At 37.4% G+C, this 23,487-nt stretch overlaps 2 protein-coding genes and 1 long non-coding RNA gene across 3 annotated transcripts; 1 reads left to right on the top strand and 2 right to left on the bottom strand.

Annotated features, from left to right (window-relative positions):
- Nucleotides 1-2,431: 2,431 nt before the first annotated feature.
- LOC120112184 lies at nucleotides 2,432-3,429 on the bottom strand. Its single transcript, XR_005513695.1, has 3 exons — nucleotides 3,285-3,429; nucleotides 3,085-3,144; nucleotides 2,432-2,487 (listed from the first exon to the last, which is right to left on the bottom strand). It is a non-coding gene; the product is annotated as an uncharacterized LOC120112184 (long non-coding RNA).
- Nucleotides 3,430-12,224: 8,795 nt separating this feature from the next.
- Nucleotides 12,225-13,667, bottom strand: LOC120112237 (pentatricopeptide repeat-containing protein At3g48250, chloroplastic-like). The gene has a single exon (XM_039131104.1). It carries the CDS (start codon nucleotides 13,665-13,667, stop codon nucleotides 12,423-12,425), a length of 1,245 nt encoding a protein of 414 aa, XP_038987032.1. The 3' UTR covers nucleotides 12,225-12,422.
- A 1,313-nt stretch (nucleotides 13,668-14,980) lies between these two features.
- On the top strand, nucleotides 14,981-19,809 carry LOC103699750 (probable ribosome biogenesis protein RLP24). The gene is made up of 5 exons (XM_039130940.1): nucleotides 14,981-15,309; nucleotides 17,795-17,905; nucleotides 18,866-18,979; nucleotides 19,082-19,218; nucleotides 19,335-19,809. Exons 2-5 carry the CDS (start codon nucleotides 17,825-17,827, stop codon nucleotides 19,501-19,503), a joined length of 501 nt encoding a protein of 166 aa, XP_038986868.1. The 5' UTR covers nucleotides 14,981-15,309; nucleotides 17,795-17,824; the 3' UTR covers nucleotides 19,504-19,809.
- The last annotated feature ends 3,678 nt before the right edge of the window (nucleotides 19,810-23,487 follow it).

Genomic DNA, 23,487 nt, shown 5'->3' with positions numbered 1-23,487 from the left:
TTTGCAAGTGTGGCTTCGTTTTGTTGGCTATGAATTCACTACTGTTGAGTGCAGCATGATTTGCATCCTAGACTATAGTAGTAGGAATCTTATGTTTAGAATGCCGCACTGCTTAGAATCTCTAACTAAACTTGCTTCTATTCTTGTTATGCACGTCTTTCCTTCCTGTACTATTCAAATTGCCCTATTTTTTCTAGTAAGGGGTTCCTTTGCTGCTAGCACTTGATGAAGGTGACGACTGCTAAGTTTACTTTCTGAACTTGCTTGCAGTTTATGCAACTAAATTTTAGATTATCATTGGACTATTTAGGAGTTTGCTAGCCTTGCCGGCATGATGGTTATCATGATTTTAGTAATAGTGATATACAAGAGTAGCAGCCACATCCAACTCTTTACACCAAGTTTGAAAGAATCAGTTTCTGAAGACGACTATAGTTGTCTCAATTGCTGTGATTAGTTTCATTTTCGAATGACATGATTGGTTAGAACAGAGACATAGCTGGTTATGTTTGGACACTTCTATAATTCTCTGAGGTTGGCTTTGTATATCTTGGCAACTAGACAAAGTCTTAAATTGTTTGGCACACTATCTAAAGGACTAGGTTCTCCTTTTTTCTTTTTTTTTAAATCTGGGATAGGTAGAAGTTCTCAGACTTTCTATGGCAATGCCTAGATACTTCTTAATAAAAATGTGCTAAATTAGCCCAACAAAACAAAACAAGTGGGGTTAAATTTTTCTCAATTCTTGGTAGCTCCAACGAGTAGTCCAGGATTCAAAAATTTAAGAGAGCAGTGTTATTAGCAGCTATGTTGTGTGTTGTGCACAAGATTGTGATTGAGTGAACCGGTCGATTCAGCTAGGAATCGAGCTGGCCCGGTCGTGTCCGATTCGAATCGTACCGAACCATACCAACGCCCGACCAGTATGGGTCTCCCGCCCGGTACCAGTTCGACGAATCTTAGTTATGCACGTGCGAGCACTGTTATGAAGCTTACTATTTCCATGACCATTCTAAAAGATGCACTCCTACTCAGTAGTATCCAGACAATAATATGCCCATCCATGACATCTCGGATCAAGTATATGTTCTTCATTGTTTTAGTAGCTTGTGCTACATACATGACAACCAAGCATCACAAGATCAATGCTTTGTGCATAGAATGGAGATGTCTAATTCAATTGAACTAGGATTTGGCCCGCATAATCGAAAATGATCTTTGATTTTTTGGTATGAACTTACGGAGATGTATGAACTGCAACATACCGCTTGCGTCGCACGTGTATGTTTAGCAATCTTTTTTCAATGATCAATGCTTTTATTAAATAATCAATTTTCTTCTATTGTAGAAATGAAAATATAATATATCTCATCCTATTTTTTGATCTTTTTTTAAAAAAAATTATTATTTAACATAATCTGAATTTTCTCCAATCCTCTCTTTCTAGATCCTCCACCCTTTGTTCTGCTGAGTGTGCGAAGCTATTGCAGTATTGGCACTCAAAATACTTTGGTCTTTGGCCTAAACTAGTTTCGTGGCTTTACATTACATGCTTAATCTGAGATTTTTTCTCAGAACAATGACCTCATTGTTCCCTTCTGTTATCCCAGCTTACTGAAAGCATTGTTGGTTTAAATTTGAAGAGGGCAAATTCCTTCTTGTATCTGCACTAGATGTTCTATCTGAAGGAGAATTGAGCATTGCAATGGACTCCATTTTTGTAGCTGGCTTGGTTTCATCGCTTCCTTCAGGACTCATTGCCATGGAATTGTTTAGTTGACGATGATCTCTTTTTCCTCTCTACATGAAAAGGGAAGGGCAAAGCCCCACAGTGTTTAATAAGGAAGCCAAGTACAAGATAGTTTAAGGTGGTATAGGAATATGAGGATTGGAACCTGAGTTTGTTGACATCACGTCAACTTGTAGAACAAAGCTCTCTCATACTTTTTTCTTAGAATCAGGAGGCAATGTTAGTTTGGAAGTTTGAGTTGGGTTTTATGTAATACAATCATGCAACATTAGATGCATAATTTGGATTCCATGAAAGTGGATCTATTTGCTTGGGGTGATCTAAGTTTTAGCTTTCAATTTATTTTTCCATTTTAATCACCTGAAAATTGTGAAATTTTCATTAAGGCAAAAAGAAAAACCCTCTCATTGACTAGGCCTTGATCATTAGGTCATTATCACTGAATACAGGCATTTCCCTTTGCAGTTGTAATTCATTAGAGTGGTTACTGCCCACCATTGCAGTTTGCAATTCTGTCTTCTAAACTTCAATATGCTAAACTTTTAACATTTTTCCTTTTAACAAAGATAAATTTAAGATTCAATAATATAATATAATAATAATAATAATAATAGTATTCAGAGCATCATGAATTTTGCCTGCCAAGTGAAAATAGTTCATCACAAAACTGAAAATTTGGAATTGGTGTTTCAGAGCTTCACCCTTGTATCTGTTGTTTCTGTGCCCCATCTGCATTCCTAAAATGATCGATATGAACAAAAGAGTCAGATGTTGTATTAGTAGCTGAAGAGGAACTACTATGCAAAACCAGAATGTCATGGCAGCAAAATGGAATACAATGCACATGCTATGTACATTCAACAGTTCTCTTCAGTCTTCATCTTATATTCCTAACACATCATTTAACATACATGATTTTTGAGGCAGAGGCCATGTGAAAAAATGCTGCAAACATGTTTGCTGCGATGAAATTATGGGCATGGTTCTCAGCCATTTAAGATACGGTGCTATATGGACAAGTCAGGGAATTAACTAAATTATTGCTATTTGAATAAACAACACAAGATACATACAACAACAAATTCAATAGGCATCCAATTAGATGTCCATAATTTTACACATTCATGAAAAATAGAAGCATAATCTTTTAGCAACTGTGATATGCCTCGCCCACCGCTAAAGAACCCTGGAATCTCTACATTATTGGATCACAAAATTTACTATTTTCAGTGGATATCTCCTCTATAGCTTGCCAGTAATGGTGTCCCAATATAAATGACAATTTAAACTTCCAAGCAAATGCAGCCAAAGTGAAGGCTATGTAGAAAACTTACAATTAACTCACTAATAACTGACTGGATATTGAAATCGTTCTCTCAGCAACTTAAAGAAACCTAGACGAAAGAGAAGTGCTTGCCAATTTAATTTGATGCAAAAGAAAGCAAGAATTTAAACATAATTAGTAACAAGACTGGAAAATCCATGGGTGGGAAGCACTTCATTCTTCAATTTATTCTTACTGGAGTAAACTTACTGGAGTAAACTTAGGAGGGAACAGATTGTGCAGCTCTTAGAGATATCCCTTTGTAATCTGTTCTTGCAATTCTTGAAAATTCCATGCATCATCAACTGAATATTCCCCTGTGAAAAATGAATGACATGTGAAAATGGCAGTGTAGGGTTCCATGACATGCCATGGTTTATCACAAGATATAATGGAGGAGATGGTTCTCACAGAACATAGCATTAGATCAATCTGTCAAGTTGAATCTAGGAACGAAATGATAGAGATGCATTTGGGGATAAAATTTATCACCATAAAAACCATGACTTAATAACATGTTGCACTACAAGGATCAGTAATACTAATTCTTAAAGCGGGATGGATAGGCATGTTTTCAGCTCCAAGGACATAGCAAACCACAGTATTACCATAGTTTCTTCCAAGGATCAATTCCCACGGGACATCCAAAATGTCAGAATGGAAATTACAAATGGATGGGCTGCAAAAGAAATTACAATTAGATGTGGAGGAAAAAACGAAGGGGTCATTGCTTCGTGCAATGGTAAAAAGCTTGGGTTGACAAATGTAATGACATAAGGTTCAAGTCCTGGAGCAGCCACTTTGGGCACAAGATGCCAAAAGTTAGGACTATCCCTAGTTCGTCCTCCCAGGACCGTCAGATCACCGGGAACATAATTGGTTATTCCCTTCTATATGGAGGAAAGACAATCATATGCTGTTCAATGTAAAAAGGCCATTCGAAGAGCAATAAGATTTTATTACCTAAAACATGCTTATGCATGAGCATGTCCATAATTTCCTAATCAGATGCAAGTGCAGGAGAACGAGACGAGCATTCACATGAGATGCAAATGTGCAAGAAGAATATGCATGCATGCGTGGATACTATAAAGTATAAAATAAAAGGCCATTCCTTTGGCAGTTGTATTCAAGAAAAATATAAAAAGCTGGACCAACTATAATTGATAATTGCATTCGAACTAAGGTTAAGTTTGATAGAAAATGTAGCAATGAGAACCTGGAAAAAATCTCTGCTTTCCATAGTTTACATGAAGCAATTAAAACCTGATAGATTTTATGGGATTATATCATAAAACAATAGATATCCAAAGAAGGGCTAGTGAATATAATGGGAAAGAAGGCATCCGCCCATAACTTTGACCTGCATAAGAATTCCAGTGTCATAAGCACTAAGAAGGCCAACTTCATTTTCAACTTGAAGTTCACAAAATATAGCAAATCTTTAGATGAACATAGCATGTAGTACATGGTGTTTTGTTATTGCAAAAAAGAGTTAAGCATTGCCAGTGGAAGTCAAATATGTTATACCAATAACGATAGAATAGTTTAATCCAAATAAAAGCTCCTGAGTCATCATAAACATTAAAGAAGACCAGCATGACTTCTGACTCTAAATCCTTAGATGTGACAAACTTTAGATAAGTCTATGCCTCCAGACAAATATAGCGCATCACTTTTTTTTATTGCCAAAAATGTTTAGAATGGTCACAGTTCAAAAATAAACCTTCATTTTGTGCAAATATCATTTACTTCTAAATACAGCTCTACAAACATAATATAAGATGAGAAATGTACACCTCTATTATTGTTAGATAACAGAGGATGACATAAGCAACTAAAACTCACAAGAAAGAGAAGGCTAAAAACTGTCCCCATCTACTGGAGAACTAGAATCACAATATGATCTGAAACTACATAGGGCATGTTAATTATAGTAGTTTGGACAATGATATATTATCAGCAAGACTCATTCTCACTCTTCTAGCAGGTAAAAGAAAAGGCATAATCTGGAGAATAATTAGCTTAAACTATATCAATGAGATTTGAGTGGGTAGAGAAGAAATCTTAATTGTGAAAAGTTGTGCAACTCTCAAACTAGTAAATGCTTTAATTATAAAATTAGACCCATTGAAAACATTGGCAAGATATTTGCATCTCATATACATTAAAATCAATCTATGCTGATGAGATGAATCGGTCACTAAAAATTCAACATCTGGCTCGACATTTGGAGGTTTCAGATTGGAGTCAGCGTCGGAGTGCCATCCAAAATTATTTTTCTGCCACTCAAATCTACCAACGTATGGCCATAGAGGTCTGCAGTGATCTTATCGGTCTCTCTAATTCTCTCTAAGTTGATTAAGAAAGTTTCACTTCGAGTGATAAGATTCGAGAAAAGCAGGAACGAACAGATGGAGCCAAAAGAGAGCCGGTGCATGAGCCATAACTCCAGCCTACCACTAACTCAACATTAGGTTAGATCGGTTCCAACGACAGCATATTATTCCTACCTTGACTAATTGTTCATTTCTTTCCAACAAATAAGATGAATTCAGGGCAACAACATGGTTATAATTCACAATTCATGGAATGATCTTATATATGTAAACCTAATAAAAGAATTAAACCATGAACCTCGTAATATAATATTATGTTAATATTTAATTTTATTTAAAATATCACTATGTTATATATTATAATAATATAAAATATTATATTACCATAATAGTAAAGTAATATAGTTAGATCACATCTTGATGCAAAATGACTGGAATTCAAAATTCATAGTATATTTTAGTACTTTCTAATCTAAGCATCATGTGGGTACAAAAATAAATATTTTTAGCAGCATGATACAAAATATATCTATATTCAAAGATATGTATATTATAATCAATAAAGTAGATTATCAACATGTATCCTATCTTGTAATTTAGCATACTTAATGTAATTGATATTGTTCTTTTGTTTTATCAACTAAATGCAAAGGTTAGAAGCTACTAAATGATGTGAACTTTGGTTTCTAAATATTCTTTTGTAGTGTAAAATTATTTTTAACAATATGAATTTTCAGTTTGAAGGATGCATCATTGAATTTAAAATTTTTAAATCTTTTTCCTAATATTTAACATAAAATATGATTTGTATAAAAATTGCACCACACGTTTTAAATATAAATACTATTTAAATTATGAATAAGGATTATATTTGGATCAAACAAAAATTAAATGGGCTTACATCACCTAGGCATAGCTAATACTAGAAACTTACATTATAGAATTTAGCCCATTATCCCTGATTTGACCAGATAGTCAGGATTACCCATGTTTAAGCAAGGATAAACCCCCATTACACTGTTTCAAAACCGAGTCATACTAGTACTCAGATTGCAGACAGGATGCTCATATTCCAAACAAAAATTCTCCTCTCACCATGCCTCCATTTTAAATTCTCAACAACCATGAAGCAACCCCTTTTGCACTGTCCAATGAGATTTTATCAATTGCCCGGCAACGAGGCTACCAGTAGATCACCTGGTCTAGTTTCTTTCTCACCCGTCTTCTAAAGTATTTCCTCATGTTCAATGTGTCTCCAGGTAATGGCTTACTCTAACCTCTTGCCAATTTCTATAGCAAGAAGGCTTGCCCAATTGGTTCAATCAAGAGTATTCTCACCAGGTATGCTGCAAGCAGCTGCTGCTCTGTTAATAATGGTTAACAAACTCAAGGACATCCATTTTACTAACTCTGCAAAGCTGTTGTAACAACCCAGGATCTCACCCAAAATGGCTAGCCGGAAGTTATTATTTGAATTCCTTGATCCTGTATAAGAACCTGTATCAAATAATCCATTCGGAAGGAAATAAACCCTTGAACCCATACCGTGTTATGATCCAGATAAAAAAGGTCACTCTCTTCTCTTTTCTGCAATACATATAACATTCATATCCACAGGCATGAAAGCGATGAATCAACCACCTAAGATTTGATCATGTCACTCCATATGGCAGGCTTTGATCATCCATCCCTGTGCTTGCATAAAAACCTCAAAACAGACAAGCCAAAGAAGATAAATTAGCAACTGTTACACAAATCACAGACTAAGAGACATAAACAACAATAACCATCCCCAAGTTGTGGAGTCCCAAAGAGCTAGAATCTTGCCAGAGGAACCTTCCTCAAGAATGATACTGAATTTCTAATCATCACCAATTGATCTGAGAACTCCCAAACGAATTCTCTAGTAAGATAAGTCTCAAGCAAAATAACAACATTGGGCTTATGGACATTATACTACACCTCATCAGAATACTGGCTTTAATATGCACTACTAACTTCACCTGCCTAACATTTCGTATACAAGATGGTATATCCAGCTCTGTTCTTTGAGACACTTCTATCTTCTATTCTTTCTCTTCTTGGCCTTCCCTGCCCATGTACATTCAAAAGGTCAAGCCTTATACTTGCAGACAAAGTCCAATTTTCACTAAATGAACAAAAACCTTCACCTTTTGAATCTCGACCACCCTCGATTGCAGCAGCAACATCATAAATTGCCTTCTTTATTACTTCATACTCTTCATCAAATCTTAAACCGTTTCTTTTCTTGTCTTTTGATGATATTGCAGATAAGGAAGGTGCTTGGGATTCTCCTTCAAATGAAATTGCTGGTTGAGTGGTATCATTGATTGTATTATTAAATTCCTCCAGAATAAGTTCATTTTGAGACATCATATGATCAATATTGTCAATGTTGTCCATAAGGTCTACACTTTCTGACCTAGCCCATCAGCATGCTCTCTTCTCTGCAGTTTCAAGTTCTAACAATTGATCCTGCTGCTTTATCTTTTACAAATAGCTGCAATAACTTGTCATGGTTAGTCTTAGCCGTAGTCATCCATCATTTTGTTGCAGGTTTTGCTGATGACATGAAAAAAAGGAACCAAATTACCAACACATATAACATGATTTGGATAATGTTAAAGCTCGTAGCATTCGTTAATTTCTTTTTTGATGGATCACATAACATTTCACATGGTATTTCTCTAAAGCCAAGCCAAGATTTTCAATCAATTCATTCACAACATTTTCATATATTGCTGTTGTGGAAATGGTCTGTTTACTCTGACGAGCTCCTTCCAGGAAAACAAGCCCAAACACCAAAGTATGGAAAGCTAGAAAAACATTGTATAATTTCTGCATCTTCATTCTCAATTATGCCTTTAAAGCTAGCTAAAAGTGCACTCCATAAACTTCTCATGTATTACCTGATAAGGTTCCCATTTTACAGCTTGAATTGTAAATTGGCCCATTAAACAATGACCTCTGTAAGGACCCGTGCAGGCATGTGTTTAGTCCTACATCGGTTATTCGCTGGATAGATCTTGGGTGCTTATACAGAATTAAAGAATCTAAATAATACCTTCCGGCTAGCCTTTTTGGGTGAGGCTCTGGGTTGTTACAAATGGTATCAGAACGGACCTGATCCATAATCTATGTGGACTATGGAACACTGCAGCACGGATTCTTTGAGACTGACCATGGGCCGATCATGGTGCTTGTGATTAGATTTGAATGGATTCGAAACCTTAGCCTCACGAGAACAACATGGCTTGAATAGGGGGAGTATATAAGGACCCATGCGGGCATGTGTTTAGTCCCATATTGGTTATTCGCTGGGTAGATCTTGAATACTTATACAGAATCAAGGAACCTAAATAATACCTTTCAACTAGTCCTTTTGGGTGAGGTCCTGGGTTGTTACAACCTCAATTAACACCTAGATATTCCACCTAAGGAACCTCCAGTCCGCAATGGTATATGGTAAAAATTCAGCTTTTTTCACTAGAAGAAATCCCTGCAAGTGGCATCGAGAGGAACAAATGATCACCCAGTTTATTCTTTATGTGCGAGAACAGAAAATTGGATGTACCATGAACACCGATGAGAAGTTCAAGCCAATAAGCAACAACACCATATTCTCCACTAAACTAACATAATAGTTTTTAAGAGGATGAATGTTAATGGATAGTTGTTTACAAGAATCAAGATGATGAAAAGCCTAACTATACTCTTCAAGCTCACCTTTAGTCCAATATTTGTCCCGCACGCTATTCGATTTTGGCCTGAACAACAATTAAAGTTGTCATTGAGTTGTAGCATGCACAAAGCTTGATCCATGTGGGGTACAACCAAAAATCCATGGGAGTAATATTGATGAGGGATGAAAGGTGTGCAGGTTGATATGCTTTCTTGAATGAAATGATCTTTTGTAGCTAATTGATAGATGCTATTGAGCCATCATTCAATTAAAAGAAGCTAATGTACCCATTTCTTTTGCTAGAACTAATTAAGCATCATAGTTAATTTTCCGAGCATCAGATGAAGACCTCAATTTCGTCATTTCTCAGAGAACGGTGCCTCGTACTCATATTCAACTTTGCACCCTGAAAAAAGAACTCCTTCCAAAATTGATTGCTGATAACCAAGGTCAGCAATTCCAGTAATGGATATTGTATCGGTACCTTATCAATTTGGTACGGTACGGCATGGTATGATACACCACTGTACCAAAATAGTTTTCTAATCATTTTTCTCAATTTTTATCTTGGTACACCTCGATATGGATCGGTACACGCCTTGGTACGAGCGGCACGTGGCTTGTACTAACTTAAAAGTATATTTCATACCGATTTTCTCTCGGTATGATATGGTACGTTCCGTCCCGAGCGGTATGAGGTGGTACGACAGACCTTGGTGAAAATTGTTTGGCAACCACTCACTGTATATCATGGCAAACCATACAGTTAAAATACCATCTACAAACAAATGGGCAACGTTGATGCAATATAAGGATGGGATACTAGGTAGAAATATGCCTATTACTGAGACAATCCACAACCATGAGGATTGTAAATCGTGCTTTTATCTATGCCTAAACACATCTATCCTGGAAAAGGAACTAGAGGGTCAGGTTTGTCAATGTCTTGCCTTTGTTCCACTCAAGATTTTGCATTTTCCAACAACATATTGCACTTTTCTTTTTGGCACTCTTATAGTAAAAAACTCAAAGATCATATGTAGCACATGCCACATCCTACATTTTAAGATACATTTCATAGGATGTATGCACATTACTCTTCCATCAGTTCTATAACTAGTGCTTCAAAAGAGATGGACTTTCACAATATTTCCAATGATAATGTGGATGAACTCAGGTTCTAAATCTTATCATGGTTAAAAACATTACTAATGTATATTTGTTAGATGGAATATGTGATATTTACCAAATTTCAAAGTTAAGGAACACGCGAAAAAGCACACTCCCCTTGCCTTGATAACAAACCCAACGCTAAAAAAAGACCTCCTACACGCACGGGAATAAGTCCAAACACAAGCCCCAAAACCTTTATCCATCTTATTTCACATTATTATATTAGATTTTAAAGAACTTGGGAACAAAAACCATGAGGCTTATGAGCAGGGGCGGCTCAATACATTCTGGGGCCTAAGGCGAATCCAATGACGAGGCCTTTTTTTTAATAATTTTTTTTAATAAATATAAAATACTTAAAAAAAATATATAAAAATAGATAGCTATCAAGTACACTATTTTAACAAGATACATAAATCTAACAAAGATAGACAAAAAGCCTTTTTTATTTAATATAATTCTTGAATGGAAGCACATAAAAGTAATTATACTAAATGAAGGGCCATGAAACTGATTAAATAACTCAGATAATGCTTGGCAATACTGTTTACCATGTCAAGCAAGAGCCAAATAGGAAAAGGTCATCCCATGGCACTTCATAGTCAAGGTAAAGGAAAGAATTTTTCCATAAAGGAACCTCTCTAAGAAAAAGTAGGGTCATTATGGGAAATTCACCCCATCCCACCATCTCCCTTCAAGTAAGTACCCAAGCGGCAACTGCAACATCACAGCACAGCAGCCATTAAACCCCCTCCCTCCTTTTCTCTCTCTACCACCCAAGAGGGGAGAAGAAACCGAGAGGAGAAAACTAAAAGAATCTCCACCCTCGAAGAAGTCCATCTCCAATCCCCCTATCTTTCTTCCGGATGGCCCAGCTGGATCAGGAGTAATGTGAGGGAAGGAAAACCAAGACCAAAACCAAAAAAGAGAAGGGATGAAAGATAAGAGTGGCTTCAGGCGTCTATCAAGCCAACCAAATCCCTCCTCTCTCTCTCTCGCTCTCCCTACCCAAAACAAAACTACTGTCCCCAACATCCCAAATTGCCCCTCTGCAGGCCAGGAAACTCTCCACCTCCTTTCCATCAAGGGAGAAGACTCGTAGCCAGCCCCAGATCGGGGCCTTTGCTTCCTTTTGGTCAGCCTCCCGGGGGCCTTGCATTAGCCCGGGGCCTTAGGCGACCGCCTCAGTCGCCTAGGGCCCGGGCCGGCTCTGCTTATGAGCAGCACCAGAAAGCTTACTCTTCTCTTCATCAAGAGTGATAGAAGCCTTGTTTTTCACCTCAACCCTTTTAAACACTGATTTAATAACTTAATATACAGACTTCCCATCATACATATTTAGAGTACACATGCAGAAGAACTCGAGAGACTCATCAGCTCATAACAGTTCTCCATTATTCCATTTTAGAATGTTAAAAGATCTTCAGTTTACAAGTACTTGTTTTAAGAACATAAAGAGGGCCTGCAGACATGATTTAATGCTTTTGGGGAAAACAAAAAAAACTCGACTAAGCCTAGGGCTTCATAAAGATTATAAAGCAAAGGGGGCTCTCGATAACTTTGAAAATCTATCATGTATAATACATTTGCAGAAGCAGTTTCTAGAAGTGCAATGTTAGACCTTTTTCTCAGGCCTAAAAATCTCCACAATGACTCCTTGGAGCCGTAAAGAGAATCCAATGACTAGTTAGAGCATAAAAGAGAATCCAAAATTATTGACCACAATTTGTGATCATTGTCATCTGTAGATTCTTTCCGAACACAACGCTAATAGGAATCCAGGTCAAGAATCACTTTCGTTGCAAGGTTATTTTCCAAGTCCTGGGAGAAAAAGATTCATATTTTGCTTTTTATATAATGCATATAGAATGATCACATAAACCACAACCATAATCATCAAGCCTTATCACAAACAACTATTCAGGGTCAGCAGAATGTATGAAAAGTGTATCCGGATTTTGCATAAAAAACAGTTTAAACAGCTACAAACTCATCCACTATTCACAAAAAAAATACCAGGTAAAGATAGACTGTAACATTAGTCTGATCATATCATCGTGCATGACAATGACAATCCATCAAGGCCTAAAATTGGCATTCCCAAGGCCTTCATGAGTTGTTGGACAAGTAAACTCAAGCAGCATTCCCAGCTTTAATAGAACTGAAGAGCTTAGAGATCTCACCATGCTCACAGATATAGCGAGGGCATTTAGAAAGTAAATCTTGAGCCTCAGAATACCTGCCTTCTTGGAGGAAGGACTTGAAGACGTGTAAATAGGTCATAGATGACGGGTAGTTGTTCACTGTTAATGCATTCAGAAAATCCCTAGCATCCTCAATTGTCCCATACTTGGCTATATAGGGAGGAAAAGGGTCTGCGAAAGGAGGAAACCTATGGCTCTTCATTGAATTGAGAACCTTCAATGCCTCTTCAAGCATTCTTACACTCAGTAGTTCTTGGATCAAATACTTAAAGGTAGCCTGCCATGGCCTTACATGGGTGTTCATCATTTCAACAACTAAAGTGTAGGCACTATCCACCCTTCTCTTACTACACAAACCTTTCACCAAGACATCCAGAACATCAGCATCTGCTTCATAATTTCTTTCAATCATCTTTGTCAATAACTCTAAGGCCTCATCGACCTCACCTATCGAACAATGCCCTTGAATCAAAGCAGTCCAAGTCATAAGGTCGGGAACGCAACCATCAGCTTCCATGTTGTCCAAAACCTTGCAAGCCTCATTCAATCTCTTAACCTTGCAGAGTCCATAGACCAAATGGCTATAAGTGATGCTATCCGGTTCATAACCTGCAAGCTTCATCCTCTTCAAGATCTCCTCAGCTTCGGCAAACCTCCCAATGCTGGTCAGCGACCGATGAATCCCATCATAGAGGACCTTCGAGAGTGAATACCCAGCAACTTCATACTTCCTCACAACTCTAAAAACTAACTCAAGGTCCAGCATTCCACTCCGAGCAATCCGCCTCAGAAGCACACCGCAGTCCTGAATTGCCGGCTTGTAGGGGCCATCCATCATGAGCTCATAGAGCTCCACTGCTTCCCTCATCATCATAGTCTTCTGAAACCGCCTCGAGAGCTTTACATACGTGTCCACATCCATCTCATGCCCTTCGCCCTTCATCTCCCGAACCAAGCTCCAGAATTCTCCAATGGAATCCTCCCTTCCAAGAACCCGAGCCATAGCGTTGTACGCCACCGACCCGTGCTTGTACCCCGGCCTCTGCCCCGCCCACCGGAAGAAAGCCAGTGCCTTTGAAGGGAAACGTCGCACTATTCGAAGGACCTTCGCGACCACAATCTCCGAAAATGACAAATTGAGGTCTTGCAATTTCTTCTCGACCCCTCGCTCCATTCCTCCGAGCCAAGAATGAGTATTGGGTGTATTCGTACGTCTTGTATACAGAACCCACCAAAGCAGCAAAAAAAAAAAAAAAAAGTGATATATAATATATTATTATTAGAGTGGATCATAACTGGATGTCAAATTTTAAATAGATTTAACTAGAAACCCGACTAAGAATGAAAATAGTTTAAACCTGAGGCTTGGCCCATAATGAACTCTAATTATTATTTCATTATAATATATAATTAGTTTATATATATATATATATATATATATATATATATATATATATATATATATATGATCTTGGGCTAGGTCATGCCATTTTTTAATTTTTTCTAACCCAGTCTAATTTTTAAATCAGGTCTATTTTTTTTCCTGGCTTGTCCTACGAGCCTATTTTTAGTGTTCAAGCATACTAAATTTCGGGCAAGGCAGGTTGTTCTGGGCGAGCGACCTAGCTTGTGATCAGCTTTATGGACAACCTATATAATGATGCAGCTATTTCGATGACTGACCTAAGAGCATCTTGGGAGGGAAACAATTAGGTACGACACACAATGTAAGCAAATAAGATGCGGCTTGAAGGTGATTCTGCAACGCTTCCCTCCATTTGGAAGCTAATCGTCATCCTCTCTTAATGGATGCATGGCTTGACAAAACAGTTTGTTTTCTTTCGAGCTGCTCACATCCATAGAGAAACTAACAGATTGGTGGACTAGGTTGCAATTAAATGCTAATTATAATATTTCCATTCCATGGATTAATGACTTATGGACTGCTCTGAGGGATCTTTTGTTGAGCCTTTTGGCTGTACTCATACGCGTGAACAAAATATCTTGACATACCAAAAAATAAAAATAAAAAAAACAATAAAAGAGATCAATATAAAGAGAGGAATACAAAGCAACAGAGCAAGAGCTGTAAGGGGAAAAACAATCCAAGAGCAACAGATCAATGAAGTAAAAAGAGAAGCTTTTTTTTTTTTTTTTTTTGACGTGGCTAGCTTTCATTTTTAGTTTTATTTTTTATTTTGATGAGAAATAACGACCGTATTGCTATAAACACACACAGAGAGAGAAAATAAAATTAAAGAAGATTTGATGAGCATAGAAAGGGATAGCAAAATATAATCCGACCCGCCAATTCGATCCATGTTCGACCTACCATAAATAGATTTGAGTTTGGTCTAAATAGATTTGGATCGTAAACAAATTGATCTGTTTAACCTATTTATTAATTAGGTTGGATACAGATTTTAGATGTCTGATCCGTCTAAATCATATAATTTATTTAACTATTAGGCTGGTAGATAAGGGACACAACCCACAAAGCCGAGGCTGGCCAACTCTCCGCCTCGGCCCGATTTCAGCGTGAGGTCCACCGAGTTCTCACTTCTCCTTAGTTAGGGTTAGGTTTTGTCATTTGTGCGCCGCCTGAGCTCTATTCCCTCCCTCCCTCAGTGTCCCTTTCCCCTCTCCTCTCCTCCGGATTCTTCGCCTCCCCGTCGACGGCGACCGCGGCGGCTCGACGGGTCCTGAGAACCAAGGTTGAACGGAAGAGCTCATAAAGAGGACCTGGTCTGGGATTTCTTTGGCTCCCGTCGCCTTCCCTCTCATCTACGCGAGGTCGGATCCTCTGCTCTACCAAGGTAAGAGTTCCTCCCTTCTTCTATTCTCTGTGGGGTTTATCCTAGCTTCTTCTTGTAGATCGTTATCCCCACCTGGACGGGGACCCCTCGTCGCCCTCGACACGTACTCCCATAACCCCGATCTGGCGGGTTAATTACCAGCCATCGAGCCTCCATCTCGCTCTCTCGGATTCCATCCACGACGAATCCGTGCCCTAAACCTAAATCCACCTCCCGAGATCTCATCCCATCTCTAACCTCCGCTGTTCCATTCTTTCTCGGTTAAAAGAAAGCAGAAATAGGAGGCTCAGTCGGTTCCCACCGCCAGTTTGTTTTATCCAATTCTTGTTCCGACCGGCAAATCCGCCGCTCTTTTCTTCTTTTCATCACCCGCATCTCAATTTCTCGTTGTTTTCCCCTTTCCATTTTGTCTTTTCTTTTCATCACCAGCTTCTGTTATGTATCAGTTCCGAATTCTAAATCTTAGTCTTTAGCAATTCATCTTAGCAAATATAGTTTGCAAATTTGAATAGGCACTGGATTTTAATGGATCGATTCGAAAATGATATCCATTGTAACTTTTGAACATAGAAGGAAGTTTGGTGTACAACTCTTTAGATTGCTTAGTTCAGTATAATTCAGATTGGATTTTGCATTCAGTTGAGCTTGTCCATTGATGACGAAGGGGAATTTTATTGCTCCTATGTGAATGTGCTCACTTTGATATGTCTTTTTTGCCTTTACTGATTGTTATCTTTATGTATGAGCAAATGTCTGTAACATCAAAAGGGCATGTACCATACCATGGTCTTGCAGTATAGATTATAGACAAATGTAGGTTGAAGTTTTAGCTTTGTTGCTGCATTATATTAGTTAACACGTGATGCTTGTATAACCTTTTCTTTTCTTCTTTTTGTTGGTTATATAACAAAAAAAAAAGAATGATAAAGTTTTTACTTAGTGAAGAGGCACTGGTGTTTTGCTGTCCATCTTTTTGTCCTGCCAAGATCCAATCTTATTGCTGTTTTTCTTGAGTATGCTGAGAATAATGCTATAGTTAGGAGGTTGAATGGGTTGATCTTAGGCTCAAGAAATATCATAAGGGCCTGTTTTATTCATGTTGTTTTAAATAGTGGGAGAATATTTCTTTGCCCTAGACCAGGATTCTAATAGAGACATGCAGATGTTTGTCTATATGTCTGACATCGGTTAGAGAATTCTTTACTTTTAACATTAATGCAAACCAAACTGTAATTCAGTTACTTGTTATAAGGCAAACTGTCTTGTGTTCATATAGTTAATCAACCAATATTCGAGTCTTTGTTGGAGATTTAGCCATCTAGAGTCAATTGGTAGTGAAACATATACATATTTGTAATCAGCAAGTCCAATAGTTAACCCCCCCCCCCCCCCCCCCCCCCCCCCCCCCCCCCCCCCCCCCCCCCCCCCCCCCCCCAAACAATAACCCCTCTTCTCCTTGTCTCTCTTCTGGCTACATGTTCTAGCAATCTCTAAGGTACTGTTGGATGCATAGTTTTACTAAAACATGTAATAAACATTATTAAAGAATGAGTTTTACTTTAAAAGGATAATTGGTTGGAATTTACAAGACATGTTATGATTTTTAATGACATAATCTGACTACTATGAAAAACCAGGGGACCCTGTTATCAGAAAACAATATTTCATAAAATGGATTTACTGATGCAGGATCCATGATTGTTCATGATTTCCTTTCTTACTCACCTAAAATCCTTGCTTTCTCTCTAAATTCTCTTCCTTTTCATCCCAAAACCCTTGCTTCCCCTCACATACCTCATATCTTCGACTGTAGGATTCACATATCCTTTCTTATGCTCCAAACATTGGCAAAGATCAATTCCAGCAGTATTGATTCCAACTTCTATCGAAAGATTAGGCACCTTGATATTTATGATTACATATTTGGAGCTCAAGATTAACGTTTATAAAGTATGCATTTAGGGTTCAGATTTTGTTATATGTGAAATATGCATTTGGAGATCAGGTTTTGATCCTTCCACAATATGATCTCTAGGAAACATGCTTTTATGATTGAGTTCACGAAATTAGCTTTTTTTGATTGTGTTTGCTCCTAAATCTTTGCTGCTACTTGTCTTGCTTCTTCAATTACTTGAATGAATGAGTTCTTGGTTGTATCCTCACCATCTCCTTCTCACCCCCCTTCCCAAAAAAATAATCTTAACTTTATTCTTTGGCCGTTTTATGGTTTACGGTATCAATGAAGTTCATCTCTCTCCTCTATTTTTGACTCGATCATCTTAGTTCTTATTTTGGTTAAATTTTGAGTACCTGTTCACATTAGTCAGGCTTTTAATAGCCTAAGTTTGATGATAGTAATCACCCTGTATAGCACTTCCTTCTCACTATTTTATAATCAAGGTCAGTAGTAACTGGACGATGATGGAATCAGATGATGACTTTTAATAATTTGTCTCATATATGATTTTGTTCTAACTTATTGCAGGATATAATTGACACTTGACTCAAATACAAAATGAGATTAGAGAAGTGTTGGTTCTGTTCCTCAACCATCTATCCAGGGCATGGTATTCAATTTGTTCGCAATGATGCAAAGGTAGGCCCTATATCTCTGATAATTTCCTGTAATAATATTCTAAACTCTCTTTGTTCCAAAGAGAAGTTGTTTTTATAGATTGGAGTTTTTTATGTTCTTGTATGTAATATGCTTCACAAATCATTATACCGGACAAAGATTTTCATGGTTTCTGGTTTCAGAATGCATTATTAAGTTAATTTTATATGATAGACTTTTGATATTGCAAGTTTTTGGCTTGGGGATCATTTAGTGATTGTATACTACATCTTGCTATACGTATATATGTAATCTATCAATTATGATAGTCTGGCCTTAACCCGGCCTTGATCTAACCGTAATGCATTCCTCCCCTTTTGAGGCACATATTCTTCCGTAAACTATCGGATTTCCATTTATCAGATAGTGGTGCTGACAAATTAACTATAGTCTATCATTTTAATATCATTAATTTTTGATTCCTGTGTTGTATCATGAGCAATGCTACATATATTATGTCTGTAATCTGGTGTAATACAAATTTTGATATAGGGTAGCATATGTATCCAAACTTGCTAAGTAAGGTGAATTAAAAGGGTATCAATTGCGAGGCATCTAGGCAGCTGCTTGGCATCAGTTTGTAATTAGATCGGTATATTTGAATGAGGAGTTGCTGACATGGAAGTAACATTAAAATTGACAGGTTAGTTAAAGTAGCTTATCATGTGAAGATTAAGCAGATATAAGATTTTTTAGCACTCTAACAGGGATATATTCTGATTTAGATAAAAATGTCAGCATAGCAATGACCCAAAAATAGGCGAAGCCAGTATGCTGCACTTGACCACAAATATAAACCATATTTTATATGTTTGGGTTTTCATACGTTGATGGTGTGGTTGGTTTGTCAAAAACTTTTGCATGTATGAGCATGGTATTCTTATTGCCTAGTACATTCTTTTTGGGGGCTATGATAGTATTTTGACTAGCATCTTTCTGCAGATCTTCCGATTTTGCCGATCCAAATGCCATAAGAACTTTAAAATGAAGAGAAATCCTCGCAAGTTGAAATGGACAAAGGCATACAGGCGATTGCATGGGAAGGATATGACACAGGTAATAAATGTGGCAGGAGCATTAATCTTCTCTATACATCCTGTCATGGCCCTTAAGCTGTTTTAGTAAATCCAATGTCTAATGATTGTCATTCTTCTCAAGGATTCGACCTTTGAGTTGGAGAGGAAACGCAACAGGCCTGAGAGATATGATCGGAATGTTACAGAGAGCACACTAAAGGCCATTAAGAAGATTGACAAAATCAGAGTGGCTAGAGAGGCTAGACACCATGCTATGAGGTGGGTTTCTTCTGCAACATCTAGTGTACTGTCAAAAAGATGGATGTATTGAAATCATTTTCGCTTATACCATAACTCTTCAGTACATATTCTAATATGTTATGAAATTTTCACAGGATGAAAGGCAAGAAAGCCATTGAGCAGCAGGCAGCAGCTAAGGAGTTGGAGCAGAGTATTCATTTGGTCAAAGCACCTGCTGCCCTCCAAGAGGATCCTTCCCTCACTCTTCCAAAGATGAAAATAAAGGTTTCTCAATCACAAATGGAGGACCGCATGGAAGAATAATGTGAATGCAGGCAATCCTCTCACATGGTGGCATAGAAAACTCAATTCAACACCTTCTTATGCTATGATTAGTTTATTAATGGTGCCTGTGGCTAGTAAAATGCAGTCCTTGATAGGATGGAACGTTGGATGGATTTATCCGCTTAGCTGAAATTGTCATGTCTGTTTTGACAGCTTGTTGGTTATTATTTGTTGTGATAATGGAAGCTTCAAGAAGGGATCATATTCGCTGGTACATTGGACTTGATGAAAATATACCTGTATTTTGCATGTTATTAAGCATCGAGAGAATGGTGGTTCACTGGATTGCTATGATCTGCAAGTGTGGCTTCGTTTTGTTGGCTATGAATTCACTACTGTTGAGTGCAGCATGATTTGCATCCTAGACTATAGTAGTAGGAATCTTATGTTTAGAATGCCGCACCTGCATTAGAATCTCTAACTAAACTTGCTTCTATTCTTGTTATGCACTTCTTATTTCAATTTTTCTTTGAGGGATTTGTTTTTGCACGCAAACCTAAGTTACTTTCTGAACTTGCTTGCAGTTTATGCAACTAAATTTTAGATTATCATTGGACTATCTAGGAGTTGCTAGCTTGCCGGCATGATGGTTATCATGATTTTAGTAATAGTGATATACAAGAGTAGCAGCCACAATCCAAACTCTTTTACACCAAGTTTGAAAGAATCAGTTTTCTGAAGATGACATAATAATCGTCTCAATTGCTGTGATTAGTTTTCATTTTCGAATGACATGATTGGTTAGAACAGAGACATAGCTGGTTATGTTTTAGACACTTCTAGTAATTCTTTTGAGTTGGCTTTTTATATCTTGGCAACTAGACAAAGTCTTGAAATTGTTTGACACACTATCTAAAGGACTAGGTTCTCCTTTTTCCTTTTTTTTTAAATCTGGGATAGGTAGAAGTTCTCAGACTTTCTATGGCAATGCCTAGATACTTCTTAATAAAAATGTGCTAAATTAGCCCAACAAAAACAGAAAAAGTGGGGTTAAATTTTTCTCCAATTTTTGGTAGCTCCAACGAGTAGTCCAGGATTCAAAATATTAAGAGAGTAGTGTTATTAGCAGCTAGGTTGTGTGTTGTGCACAAAGATTGTTGAATCGAGCTGAACCGATTGATTCAACTAGAATAGAGCCGGCCCGGTCTCTTAGGTTGTGTGTTGTGCACAAAGATTGTTGAATCGAGCTGAATCGGTCGATTCAGCTAGAACCGAACTGGCTCGGTCTCTGATCGGGTTGGTTTTCCATTCCAATGGAAAACGATTTCGGCTCTCTAGGAGCCAAAATCTGATTGGATATGGCTGGAACTGGCCGGTTTCATCCGATTCGAATCGGTACCGAACTATACCAACCGCCGACCGGTATGGGTCTTGGTACCAGTTCGACGAATCTTAGTTGTGCATGTGCGAGCACTGTGTGAAGCCTACTATTGCCATGACAGTGCTAAAAGATGCACTCTACTCAGTAGTATCCAGACAATAATATGCCCATCCATTACATCTCTGATCAAATATATGTTCATTGTTTAGTAGCTTGTGCTACATACTATGACAACCAAGCATCACAGGATCAATGCTTTGCGTATAGAATGGAGATGTTCTAATTCAATTGAACTAGGATTTGGCCGGTGTAACTGAAAATGATTCTTTGATTTTTGTATGAACTACTGAGTATGCATGAACTGCAAACATACCGCTTACTCGCACGTGTATGTTTAGCAATCTTTTTTCAATGATCAATTGCTTTTATTAAAATAATCAATTTTCTTTATTGTAGAAATGAAAATATAAATATATCTCATTCTATTTTTTGATCTTTTTTTAAAAAATAAATTATTATTTAACATAATCTGAATTTTCTCCAATCCTCTCTTTCTAGATCTTCCACCCTTCTGTTCTGCTGAGTTCGAAGCTATTGCAGCATTGGCACTCAAAATAACTTCTGGTCTTTGCCTAAAGTAGCTTTGTGCTTTACAATTACATGCTTAATCCTGAGATTTTTCTCAGAACAATGACCTCATTGTTTCCCTTCTGTTATCCCAGCTTACTGAAAGCATTGGGTTGGTGAAATTTGAAGTGAAGAAGCGCGAATTCCTTCTTGTATCTGCACTAGAGTTCTATCTGAAAGGAGAATTGAGCATTGCAAAGGACTCCATTTTTGTAGCTGGCTTGGTTTCAGCGCTTCCTTCAGGACTCATTGCCATGGAATTGTTAGTTGACGATGATCTCTTTTTCCTCTCTACATGAAAAAGGGAAGGGCAAAGGCCCCACAGTGTTTAATAAGGAAGCCAAGTACAAGATAGTTTAAGGTGGTATAGGAATATGAGGATCGGAACCTGAGTTTGTTCCAGGTAAAAGAGGAGCGTCGCTATAGTTTAAGGGATGATGATAGCACCCTTTCCAGTCTCAAAAAGTAAAAAAATCTCATCAGCCTCTTTGCTAATCTACAAAGCCTACTTACCACTGTATGCGCCGCCTTTCGAACCCCATGACTTAATATCACTTTTTTTTTCCCTGAGGAGAATAAATATAAGACTTGTTTGGTTCGCAAAATTTTTTTTTCTCATTATAATGTTATTTCTGAAAAGCTGATGCCTAAATATATGATGCATAGAAATATGGTTTTGCATGTTTAATTGACCATAAGAAAATGAAATATTTCAGGATAGCCTATATTTGATTAAGCATCTTTTTTTTCTGTAAAAGTTGTATAAAATATTCGTTATGCCTTTAATAAAAAGGAAGAATTATTCTGTCTGAAAGCTTAAAAGCACTTTTTAATAAAAAATTATTCCAATTCCAAGATGGTGGTAATTAGACTTTTCCATCTCTCTTCTTTGAAAACTATAGGTATTTCTTCATTTTCTCTTCGGCCATACTTTCCTCCTCTTGCCGCAAACCAAACGAGCCGTAAAGTATTTACTTTATTAGTCTAACAAGATAGGATGAAGTATGTTATTCCTATAATATCGGCAATCATCTTTCTCATGATTGTTTTAAATCAATGCAGAAAGATACCCAAAAAAAAAAAAAAGGCAATGCAGAAGAGAGTACTAGGATAGGGGACAAATTATTTTTAGATCAAAGATAGTGGCACCAGGTCGCCAATCGAAGGATAACCAGGCCAAGTCTTATGTGGTTTTATCCCTAAAGTTGCCAAAGCTATCTACTAGATTCAAGTCTTTAATCCTCTTTGGCGGCTACGGTCATCAGTATGCTCCACATGGAGCCACAGCAATGGACTAAGGCCATCTATTGTAAGTTTTGGTAATAGAGCTTCAGTGCTGTTTATACCCAATATTAACCGACATCAACCAACGACAACAAATGGCTAGAAACAATGAACTGACCTCAGCTTTATTGATTTATATATATATCAATATGTAGAAACATTAAATCGAGTAATTTATCATAGATACAAGAGACCACATGAATAGTTACTTCATAAAATAAGCTATCAAAAAGAAATTCTTTTGAAACAACCACCAAAACAAGCTGAAAGCAACCATCACCTATGACAACGGAATGTTTTTTTTTTTTCCATATAATTCTTTCTTTCCAATGTAAGAATAAGGGAAAGCTTCATCTTCAACTCGACTCACTTTGTTGACATCAACGTCAGCATTGTAGAACAAAGCTCTCTCATTACTTTTTTCTTAGAATCAGGAGGCAATGTTAGTTTGGAAGTTTGAGTTGGGTTTTATGTAATACAATCATGCAACATAAGATGCATAATTTTGGATTCCATGAAAGTGGATCTATTTGCTTGGGTGATCTAAGTTTTAGCTTTCAATTTATTTTTTCCATTTTAATCACCTGAAAATTGTGAAATTTTCATTAAGGCAAAAAAGAAAAACCCTCTCATTGACTAGGCCTTGATCATTAGGTCATTATCAACTGACATACAGGCATTTCCCTTTGCAGTTGTAATTCATTAGAGTGGTTAGCTGCCCACCATTGCAG

Source organism: Phoenix dactylifera, chromosome 10, assembly GCF_009389715.1.
Source record: "Phoenix dactylifera cultivar Barhee BC4 chromosome 10, palm_55x_up_171113_PBpolish2nd_filt_p, whole genome shotgun sequence".
Taxonomy (NCBI): Eukaryota; Viridiplantae; Streptophyta; class Magnoliopsida; order Arecales; family Arecaceae; genus Phoenix; species Phoenix dactylifera.
The sequence above is the reverse complement of the archived record's forward strand: the minus strand, read 5'-3'. Positions and strand labels throughout refer to the sequence as shown.